Source organism: Pygoscelis adeliae, unplaced genomic scaffold (genome assembly GCF_000699105.1).
Source record: "Pygoscelis adeliae isolate BGI_AS28 unplaced genomic scaffold, ASM69910v1 Scaffold171, whole genome shotgun sequence".
Taxonomy (NCBI): Eukaryota; Metazoa; Chordata; class Aves; order Sphenisciformes; family Spheniscidae; genus Pygoscelis; species Pygoscelis adeliae.
Genome location: NW_008824186.1, coordinates 3,521,935 through 3,533,803, shown reverse-complemented (window position 1 = coordinate 3,533,803; position 11,869 = coordinate 3,521,935). Strand labels below are relative to the sequence as shown.

Genomic DNA, 11,869 nt, shown 5'->3' with positions numbered 1-11,869 from the left:
ATGAAACAGAATGTAAGTTTTATAATTAGAAAATGGCAGTTTATAGACCTTCCCCAGTTCCAAATGTGCAGTAGTGCTTCATGATCCTTGAGGGGTTGGAAGGTCAAATATAATTGGAGGGTTGGTTGGTTGAAAGCTGACTGTACACGTTGAAGCATTGATGTACGTTGTGTAACCGTCTGTCATAATGCCATAACCTGTAGGGAGAATGTGTCACACTTACTGTAATATAAACAAACGATACTGCCCATGGACAGCGGCACTGAAAGCTTGTTGTGGGATCAATGCTTTGGAATGAAATTAAATTAATCCCTTCAAAATGATACAAGCTCTTGAAAGCTGCCACAAAGGCTTGACTGAAAAAAAACCAAAACCCAACAATGTGCTGTATTCGAAATAAGAACCCATGCTTTTGTTTTATGTACAAACTTTTTTTCCTCCCATGGAAAATCCTCTGTTGCAATTGGATACAGCAGAAACAGAGACAAAACCACGTACGTACTTCTAATTACTTCATTAGTGAGCTGTAGTTTGCATGCCTGTAATGTCTGTCATAAGACGATGACCAATCAGGAGCAAAAGATTTAGAAGTAACTTTGGTTTCACCTACAAAACCCCCTCTCTGGGCAATGAACTGAACCCAGTAAGCTTTCCCCATGCTAGCCCTTATCATCCAGTTCCTCATCATAGGACTGCCAAGCTGGTGTTCACGCTGGCTTGTGAGACCTCAAAAACTCATTAGCAGGTTATCTATACACATACATACTTTTTTTTTTTTACACACACACACACACACACGTGATCTACCAGCGAAAATCATGACTAAGGAAAGGAATCTCCTGCTATATACACAGCAGAGCACTGCAGGTCAATGGATGATCTCTAGCTTAAGCAGAAAATTGAGGTGAAGGTTAAATAGATGACTGCTTTTCATTACAAAGGGATCTTGAGAAATCATTTCCAAATAAAAAAGCAAGAAGGGAATATTAATCACAGGTTTTTCAGCATGTCAAGGACTTGACTCCTCAGTAACACTGTGGCATCAGTTTCAGCGAGAACGCTGAAGGCTGTTCTCAACCTTCTGAACATCTGGCCAGCAATGCTCCTGTTCAGAGTGCATCTGAGGAACCAGCAGCAATGCTGTTTCTCTGCTGGCCTCTACCTTCTCTCCCGCTTGCTGCACAGGAATAGGACGTAACAGAGGGTTGTGCACTCTAGTAATTTGGGCAAGTGGAGCAAACCATAGCAACCCATGAATTGAGTCACACCTGAGCCTTCATTCAGCAAATGCGATGTGAGAAAACGAATGATAACAAAAGTACAGAGATACTGAGAAGGCGGAAGCTCTCCTCTTACAGACATTCTCTCAAGGATAATGAGATCGGGGCTCCAGTTCCACCAGTACAAAAGGTGAGAGAAACCTTTGCCATTGTTTTCAGCTGACATCCACAAAAAGCTAACAAAGCAGCTAGAAAAAAATCTAGGGAGAATTTGGCACCAAATGTACTTTGGAAAAAAAAGAAAAAAAATCAGAGTTCCATGGAGGAAGAGAACTTCCCATCGCTAACCCACAGGGGAAAAATGTTTTTCTTTTAAACCATTATGATACAGTACAGATCGCTGCTGTCTGAAAGCTAAGATAAATACAACTACCCACAGTGTCTATCAGAAAGAATAATCACTTCAGAATTGCTGCACTGTCCACCTGTATTACTTTATTTATTTAGACTGGCAATTTTGATTTAGATCAACTCATGGTGGGAAAAACCTTGTTGGCGGTTGTTCTTGTTTATCAACCAGGAAAAAAACCCCGCATCACCAAAATGTGTGTATAGCCTCCATTGATTTAATGGAATGTGGTGCACGTTCATCTCAGCTGGAGTTGGATGAGAATTAATTGCACTGTAAGATAATACTCTTAACACTTGACTATTCCTTTCTGTACCGAAACAAGCCGTTCTTATGTCTTCTGCATAAGTACTAAACAGGATTTTAACTTTTTTGTTAGTATTCTTGTAAGAATGTATTTGAACATTCACTTTTAATATGTGCTATCACCTTTCCTATGAGATTTAAATGTAAGGTGCTGCACGTGGTTCCTCGGTGCTTTCTCGTAATAACGATCTTGTACATTAAAATACCTTCCTTCCTCTCCCATTACTTAACGCTATTACAACTAGAAGTTTCATCATCCAATGTGCCTACAAAAGCTTTAGACAATTTACATGTTTTAGCTGAAAGTCTTGCTGTATTCACTTATTCTTAATATGTAAGGATTAATACAATATAAAATATCCAATCTTTCCCTGGGTGCATTAAAAGACTGCTATTCATGCCACTATACTTAAGGTCATGTCAATATTTCCATTATAAATTCTTTATTTACAGATACCAGGCATAAAACTCATTGCATGAAGTCACAAGGGCTTCAGAAAAACCAACAACACTAGTTGAGAGAGCTCTCCTTTTTTATTTTTCTTTTATGAAGTCCTCCAAATATTTAAGCCTATAGAGAACCTAATTAGAGTCAACGGAGAAACCTCCAGGGGGGGACAATATAAAGCATTTAATGTGTAATTTTGAGTTCTAGGGTCACATAGTCTTACACTCTCTCTCAGGCAGAACTCCTAGTGTTTGTCTCTCAGCCACATGAGAGCTACAAAATTGTATTAAATGTTTAAGTATCTCCAAAATGGATTTAATCTCTCGGTCTCTTCCACTGCCACAAACTGAGCTTATTGTTTCTGAAGCTTCACACTCTGCCTTATGTGGTACTGACAGTGGGGAAATACCACTTCTAAAATATAAGACCGCTGGAAGGTAACATACACAGTACAAACTGTATTACAGGATGCTTTTAGAAATGTATGCGAAGTGAGTTCTGGCAATCTCTCCCCCTGATGTCTGAGTCAAGATGCCCTCCTTTCTGATTTTCCTTATACGCTGAGGGAGGTGAGCTGAGACAGTAAGCTGTCTTTGATTTTCTTTTTTCTCTAGCACCTTTCTTGGCTTCTGTGCTTGGAATAATGGGGATAATTTTCCCCACACTTGCAAGCCAAAATGAATCTCATCTGCTTCTCTAACCAAGTTTGTCAAAATTTGAATTGCTTTCAAATAACCTGTATAGAACCACCTTTGCACAGTGAAAGATGTAGGTGGCTAAATGTAGCACACGTTCCTGAAACAGACTGTTTTAATTCTGGCATAAATTTACAAAGTGCTGTGCATGCAATCGCTCCCCTCAATTCCCTACCTACTTTAGTCCAATATGCCATTATCCATCCTTTGCAATATACCATCAAAACGCGCTTCTCTGAAACCAGCCTGAGATCGAAGAGAGGAGTAGCACTGCTCCTTACCTTCATGAATCCCACCAAAGACATGGAGTTTGGGCCTTACGCGCCTCTGCACCGTGTTCAACAGTTCCACACAACCCACTCTCTGCAGCTCCTTTGGAACCCAGTCTCGAAAACCTGAAGGCAGAATGCAATCAATACTATTAATTTTCTCTATTCAGGTAAGGTTTCACGTAGTCTTTCAGGAAGTCATAATTCACAGAAGGTTTATTACATTATCTGTAGTCATAACCTCTCCATTAAAGCACACAATGGCTTTTAAGAAATGCTTCACTGTCACTTTGTCTTCTTTAAGATTTCCTCCCCTCCATCTGCATTAATATTTTTCTGGATGTGATTTGTTTTTTTAAACTATACATTTAAACTCATCTTCCACCTTAAAACCCTGGGACATTTATTCCCGGCACTGCTGGAGATTTTTCTTCCCTTTCCCCTGACTCTTACAGCAGTCAGCTTCCCAAGCCAGCTAGGTGGTTACTCCAGAAATGAAATACTGATCTACGACCTGGTACCTCGTGCCACCCCGAAGACTTAAAATACAGTCTCCCACAGCTTCCAGAGGACCACTGTCTGCAAATGTTAGGTTACTTCTGAGTCCCCGGTCACCAACAAGAAGCAACGTAGCAAAATAGCTTCCAACAAGCTAGTGCTAACTGACTACGCTGCCACTCAGTCCTACGGATGATATGGGAAAATGCACAAAACTTGACACCAGTTATTACGGAAGTCTGCTGCCTGGACTAGCACAGATGAGGATCAGCAGGGCAAGATGAACGAGGAAGAAGAAAAGGGAAATCAGGAGCCACATCCAACTGTAGCACTGTTCTACTGACTTTATAGTAATTACACCCTGTGCCAAGTTTATCCCAGGTAGTAAAAACATGTTGTGACATGAACTTGACTGAATTTTGGAGAGAACAAAGAGTCCAGTTACAGCTCCACCTCCCTTAATATTTACATAATTTTAAAAGCAGCATTTTGTCAATATTATCATGCAGGCTGAGACCTAGACCCCCTCCTTTTGGGCACAGTACTAACACCTAATCTGTGTCTGTAGTTAAAATATGGTGCCAACCTTTTGAAATTGAACTTCATTATCTTCATCAAAACCAAAATTTAAGTACGCTTATTCAATTAAAGCACTCATTAGTGTCTGCAGCATCACAGTATTTCTATACGAACCCAATTCAGAGCAGATGGATTAGCAACCCATTTAAAACAGCACCCATGAAACATGATAAACATGCTTGTGGGGTTTTTTTGCTTCTTTGGGAAAACAAACAGATTAAAAGAGTGCTATTCAAAGCGTTGGTTTTCAATATCCGGTGCGCTCCACTGTCAGTGGATGGTGTATCGCTGCTTTATCAAAGCAGCACGCTGGTACCTCTAGTAAGATTAAAGAGAATTTGCAGATAGTCTTAGAACATTCTCTAAGTAGTATTAAAAGAGTAACCAGGATATAAAAGGAGCCGTAAGTACATTACTGGTCAAAAACTTTCTGTACTTTTTTTTTTTCCTTAGCTCCGCTCAGATTGCTGACTTTTAACTTAATTGTGGTACAAAACATAAGCATGCATTAATTCCTGACTCCACGGTCACTGAGAAGCTCTATGAGAGCACTGAGCCAGCCTGGTAGCACTTAAATGCTGTTTTATAATGGTACCTTGCAATTCTGGGAAGTTTTTTTTGTATTTGCTACCATCTCAAAAGTCAGTGATTTCATGTGATCATGTGATGATCTGACCCCTTGGATTTCAAGAGCTTACTAAAACCCTGACAAAAATCACAGTCTACTAACAATAATGGTAATGAAGAAGAGGCTGACACACTTTCTTATCCTGATAATCCATATTTATAAAAGGCAGATGCTCAGTTGTTGTAAAACCAACTGAAATATTTACAATATGGTACTAGACTGGTTGCCACATATATCTTAAAGAAAAGCAGTAAATAATATGCAATACTATCTTGTGGGGTACAGGACAGGGAAAAAATAGTGGGAATTTTCAAATGGTTTTAGTGTGGGCTTTAATGACTTTAGATATGCCAAAACTGAGTACTGCCTCTGCTGAATGACCATCTTAAGTCTTTCTGAGGCCATCAGAACTTAGTTTAGAACTCAGAATTAAAATGGGGATCAGTGAATTACTCACATTCACAAGGCAAGCAAAACTTAACTAAATGAAAAACTTAACTACTTAATGAAAAAACAAATTATGCATTCATAGACTTGTGCTCACCTGTTATTAGTTCGAGTAAGGAACAGTTATCTGAGAACATAATTTTATTCCTTCACAAATTTCCTATACGCCAATTAATTTCTTTAAAACGACTGTTAACATATTCAAAGTTTACAAGGACATTATCAAGGAGAATATGTGACTACATACTCCTGAACTCTTGCCTGCGTACTCTAAAACCTTAAGGAAACATGTCATTGTAGTGGAAAAATGTTTTGAAAGTTTTAGTCAATCTCTGAAAAATCATATATGAGATTGGAAACTGTTTGTCAGATAAATATTGTTCTTAAATAAAATGTCAAACTATAATGGCTACAGAGTCAGCTATTTCATCTTCCCTAGCTTGAGTTTAACAAAAAATTTTGTTTTTATTAAGAAAACACCTGGAAGCTGAACAGACCTGCTAAGCCTAGTCATCACTTAATACTTCTTCCAAAAAGGCTTTTTAATTCATAGTTTTGAGTTAGGGTACGATTACAGTATAGCTTATAGCATTATTAATTTTGCTTACTTTGAAAGTAAAATTCTCATGCAAAAAAATCACACACAGCTTTTATTTCACTTACCAAGGGGAGGTCCATGTGTCATTAGTATATCAATTCCCTCAGGAATAAGGTTCCACTTGTCTAGCAAAGACTGACCTCTGGGTAGGTTAAAGCCCCATCCATTAAACCACGGTGTCCTTTGGGGGAAAATAAGATTAACTGCATCAGTGTAAAATAAAAATCTCTTCCCTTCTCCAATTTTTCTGAATTAAAACAATTTCTGTGCTTCAAAGATTACTTGCAGACAGCCTTTTTAAAGGGGACGCCTCTAAAACAAACTGGATCAAATACATACATACACTAATCTATACGTTTGAGTTTAGATTAATATCCTATGCTCTTTTCGTACTTCAAGAGTATTCAGCCCTGGGGGTGTTTACTCACTAGAGAGGAAGGGAAAAAAGTTACAATAACAGTCTAAATCTAAAACTTTCTTTCAAAGTTCGGGGATGTTCAAACTTAAGAACTCCTTCCTTATGATACCTACCAAATAAAGCAAAAATCTCAAAAGGTTTTTGGAGGCAAGAGTCAATTTCTCACAGCACAAGGCAGCCAGCGGGTAACAGCTCAACAGGAAGGCTGTATGACGCTGCAGTTATAAGCACTGTCTGTACTACGGTATTTCACCAAACTCAAACTTGCTCCTTTTAGCTCTTTTAATGTCAGAACATTGTCACATAACTTGGCTTTGAACTCCTGAGCCTCCTAGAGGTCTTGATCACACAATGTTTAGCCTCACAGTGACTTTTTCAATAGATCTTATAATTTAAAATTCATTTTAGTATTTCTTCAGGAAAATGGAGATCCTCAGTCTCCACCATCACAGCATAGCGTTGTTCTGAGACACTGGTTTATCCATCAACCCAGGCACGTAGTAATGAAAAGCAGACCTTCCAGGAGTACTTTTTCAATGTATAACGGCCAAATTGAATCATTTTGATGCAGGTATATTATAATAAAGACTTTCCTTATCAGGTAGGTACACAGAGCAATTGTTCTGAAGAGACACTCTAATATTTACACCTGTTACTAACAACTTTTTACCCAGCTGTTAGTATTGTACTAATTTTAAAGAGTTTTAATATCACACATCCATGTGTGAGCTCAGGCAACAGATTTAGACTGGGTTGCTTCATTTTGTAGGTAGGATACTCCTGTCCTAGTCCTAGTCATTTGGGGGCATCTTTCTGAGAGTTCAAGCTACTCCTGCAGTCTTCTGTGTACTGCAGTTCTGAAAATAAAAAATAAAAACTGGGGGGAAAAAACAACCACAGACCAACCTTAAAGAAAAGCATACCTGTTAAAAAGAGAGAGATCATTAAGAGTCCTACATAATTTCATTATGTAATCTGCCTCCTGCACCCTCTAAATTATGCATTTTTCAGCCTCAAATATGCATTTAAGTGGAAATATCCTGCTGAGATTACATCTCTAATTTTTATTTTTTGTAATCCAAGTATTTTGTTTTCCAGAGACAATAATTTGACCAATGAAGATTATACCCAGTTATAGGTATGGTCTTAATTCCCGACAATGGGCAGTATGGGAAAACAGCAGGCGCTGCTAATATAGGAGCAGGAAGGTCACTGGTGCCTTCGTAACAAACAATAGACATATGCCATGTAGTCCTACTGAACTAATACTTATACTACACACACACAGGAACTGGTTCAACCTAGCAGACTTCCTGGACGCTGGATGAACGCTAACAAAAGATAGGAAAATTAGATGCTAGTTAAACATTTTATGTGAGCTATGGGTTCCTCATGTGCATAGCAATGAAACTTCATCTCTCACTGCTGGCTTACTCTGCACCCACTGAAACGCTTAAAAAGTTCGTATGTTGTAAAGTAAGGTCAGCGTACCTCACAGGAGGTTTGTACGCAACTGAATTAAAACTGAAGCATGTGTCTCAGCTTTAACTAAATCACAAGTGTTTCTGCTTTTCTATGTTTGACCTTTCTGAAACACAAATCTAAATTTCCTTTCCTAGAACGCTCCTAGGTTTTAACGTATCAAGATTACCGTAACCTTCAGGGCTGCAGTTGAAAGTTAAAACACTGTTTGGCTAAACATTCAGCTGCTTAAAAAAAACAAACACACAGCGAATAGGTTGAACTTTTCACTGTCAATTAATGATTCTTTCCACACTTGCATTTCTCCTGCAGATAATACTGTAGTTATTACACCATAGCTAAACCTGAAATGTGAAACCGCATCTGTGATCTCTCTGGAGCTCTTTGGAGACTACAGCCACAGAAAAACCTGGACTTGTCTGCAGGTTTTTTATTTTATTTTCTTCTGAAGCACTGGGGGAGGAGGAGGAGAAGGGGAACCTGAGCTCCAGTATATTCTTCATTCACCAGCCTCTGCAATTAGCTGTGACTAACAGGCACCACATGGGAATCCACTTGCAAGAAAACTTTCAAGAAACCTTCCCCATTATACAGCATGTGCACAAAAAAGACAGACAAGTACTTCTTTAATATGCTAAGTATTTTCATACGAAATTAATAAATCGGGGAGAAGAGAGGGCATGACTGGAAGAACACCTGGATTACAGATTTAGGTTTCAGACATTTAAAACACGAACGTGTACTGCATATTCAATGAGAGTACGGTGCCCTGACTAGGCAAACCGAGAGCTGCCAGCCCCTGTGTCTCTGAGGTAGTTCAGGCCTCGCCAGAAAGCCAAAAGGAGAGAGGACATGTTCAGAACACCACCAGTAAGAAAAAAAGGCTTTATGGCACTGATTCAGGTTTAGATGAGATCACAAGGAAGGTCATCCGATGTTTGCACTACACTGTTGCAGTGCAGACAAAATGGAGTTGATGTACTGTGAATCCCGTGAGAGGACTGATGAATAGCTGTTTACCCCCAGCAAACTTTAAATGCGTGCAGGAAACACAAAGCCTGCACTGTAGGTAGGTAGCATCCTATCAAGGGATATCGGACAGGGATATTTCACTCCTATTAGTGCCCTGTTCTGCATACATAAGAGTTAAACAGATTCGCTCTCAACTTCTAAATAATTTAGAGGGAAAAAAACTGTGCATATAGTTACAAGCCTTCTGCAACATCTTCTCGAGCTGATTACTTACTGGGAGAAACCACCTCATATCTAGGAAGAGATGCCTATAATTAACTTTGGCTGCACCCACCTGTGGTAAGTTGCAATCAGTTGCAATTAATTACTAAAGGCTACTTAGTCACTAGTAACCATATTTAAGGTCTGACATATTTTTCTTTCCTATGAAGTTCTAAGTAAAACATTTCCATTAACTCCTAAAAACTTTAATAGTATACTTCATTTTTAAGTAGCTGGCAAGAAGAGAAAGCAATCAGCTGTTGAATAATGCCACAAGGGAGACGTAGACATAAAAACCACAGGGATTAGTAATGAGAGATTACAAATGATTTTGTCATTTTACGTTTGACGGACCAGAACACTTCCTCATATCCGATGCACGGTGTGATGTGGGTCCCGCTTGCCCCGCATGTCAGCCCACATCCAGGAGAACCTAACTGAGCCTCTGCTCGTCAGAACCACACCGCACTTCACAGCATCCTTCATGTGCCATCAAACCATCACAATAATTCTTGATCCCCGGCTCACCTGACAGCTCAGCCCTCCCCTGACTGCAAACCTTCCTTATCATTTAGGGATAACAGTTATGCTGGCACCAGATGTGACACAGGCAATATCCTCATGAAAGGCAGGCACCTGGCCCATCATTACTCTCTTCAGTTTTTCATTTCTACACAGGAATCCCCACAGATCCCCCTCCACATGGCATTTTGGAAGTTACATTTTCTGCAATTAAAAGAATGCTTATGCAGTAGGCTGCGTATTATCTTCACAGCTTGTGCTGCAAGAGATGCAGACATCACTTGACGTAATACCAAGGAGGGGATCTTAAGCTTTGTGACAAGATTCACTATCCTTTTGCAGGCGCACTGGGAGAACCCCCTGACAAGACACACAAATCCATCTGCTTTTAACAGCAGAGAGCTGCCTCTTCAGCAGGTGGTTGGATCTCCCTTACCCTAAGTAACTTTGTATGGTTTTACTATTTTACTATTACATAAAAAAAAAAAAAAAAAGAGCACAGTGATGGAGCATTATTTTGTGACACAAAATCACAACCGCTCCTTGGTGTGTAACCTCAGAAGCAACACCGTCACACGGGGAAACAGGAGACACAAGGCCATGGGCAAGTTCACCCAGGTGATACAGGAATTTCAACTCCTTCTGGAACTTAACATTTTTAAAGGATGTTATCTCCTACTACCTACTTTCATCTCTTTTCTGGCTCATGAATTTAAGTACCTGATTCTCAGGGTTCAACAACTCAAAGGGTAAATGTACAATGAGACCTTCTAGATACAGGTTTTCCTTTTACCTCCACCAGTAAACCCATTTATTTCAAGTTACTTCTAAACAGGATTAGAAAAAATAAATTATCTCGCGCTTTTTTTAATCCCGTGTATTCATTCATTTTTAAGGCTACCCAGTCTTTTAGGAAAGCTTCAATTTCATCCTTAATCCAATGAGTAAAGTGCACAGGAGGCAAAAATCTCAGTCTGTTTCCTTCCACAGGACGACAGCCGAGGGGGTGTCTAAAAGGCATCGCTGCAGGAAGCACTTCTACACAACTAAATACAATAATGAAATAGTTCTTTATTTTTGTCAGCATTCAAATTGAACACACAGACCTGGCTCACGAGGGAGAGAGTTCCATTAGCACGACAAAAACAGTGGGACAGGACACCGATATGCACTCCTAGACTTGTTCAGTTACAGGACTAGCCTACAAACGTATCCCCAAAGTATCCATTACAGTCCTAGATGAAAGCTGCAGCAGTGCAGCAGGCTAGCAGAGAACAAATGCAAAAGGGTTAAAAAAAAAAAAAGTGGCCTTTGTGCAGAGAAAAGAAAAGCCTTTCAATCCTCCTCCCTCTGCCCCAAACACCGTGCACAAATGTTTGCCAGGGCAGAGCAGCACACACGTGCCTAGTGGGAATACACAAAAAGGGATTGTAGCGGGGTGAGGGAGAAGGGGAAGGAGAGTGTGTGTAATCATGGAAACAAAAGGCTGAGTAGGGCAAGTGCACAATGTATTAAGGAAGCGCATTTTACGAGATAAGAGCTTCTATAAAGGCTCTGAAACTTGCCTTCGGTGCTACAAAAGCATTTTTTGGTTAAGCTCTTTCTTATAGTGAATATTCAAATGCCTTTTCATAACGTAACAACAACCAGGAAATCTTAAAGGCTAAATGATTTCCTAAATGCGCTCATTGTATGTAATGTTGTGATAGCAATAAAAGGCACAGTCTGGTGGCTTGAGCTATATTTCACTCCCACTAGCATTCACCTGCTGTGCCTCAGTGTCCCATTTAGAAAGCGAGGACAATAATACACAACCAAAAGAAGCATCACGGGATTTTGCTTACCCAGCATCTTTGAACAGCTGAAGCTCTCACGAAAGTGGGTTACCAGTACTGTGATTATGTTAGCTATGTTACTGTATGTTATCTCCTTATTACTGACCCGCACAGAAGTGGGGAAGTCTCTACAACACAGTTCTGCTATTTTTACAATGTTACAAAAACCCGAAGCCTCAACAGCTGCTGGTAATTTTTTCCGGTAGGTTTTCTCTCTCTTTCAACTCACATACTACAACCTCTAAACACTTGCTGGTTGTCTAAATGACAAAACAGTTGAGA

At 39.7% G+C, this 11,869-nt stretch overlaps 1 protein-coding gene across 2 annotated transcripts in view; it reads right to left on the bottom strand.

Moving 5' to 3' along the window:
• Positions 1-40: 40 nt before the first annotated feature.
• Positions 41-11,869, bottom strand: part of MPPED2 (metallophosphoesterase domain containing 2) — a 102,525-nt gene continuing 90,696 nt past the window's right edge. For both annotated transcript variants that reach the window (XM_009334512.1, XM_009334511.1), the window contains 3 exons: positions 6,163-6,278; positions 3,360-3,473; positions 41-197 (listed from right to left, as the gene is read on the bottom strand). In XM_009334512.1, the coding sequence (XP_009332787.1) occupies positions 79-197; positions 3,360-3,473; positions 6,163-6,278 (349 nt within the window). In that variant the 3' untranslated portion in view covers positions 41-78. The remainder of the gene's footprint in view (positions 198-3,359; positions 3,474-6,162; positions 6,279-11,869) is intronic.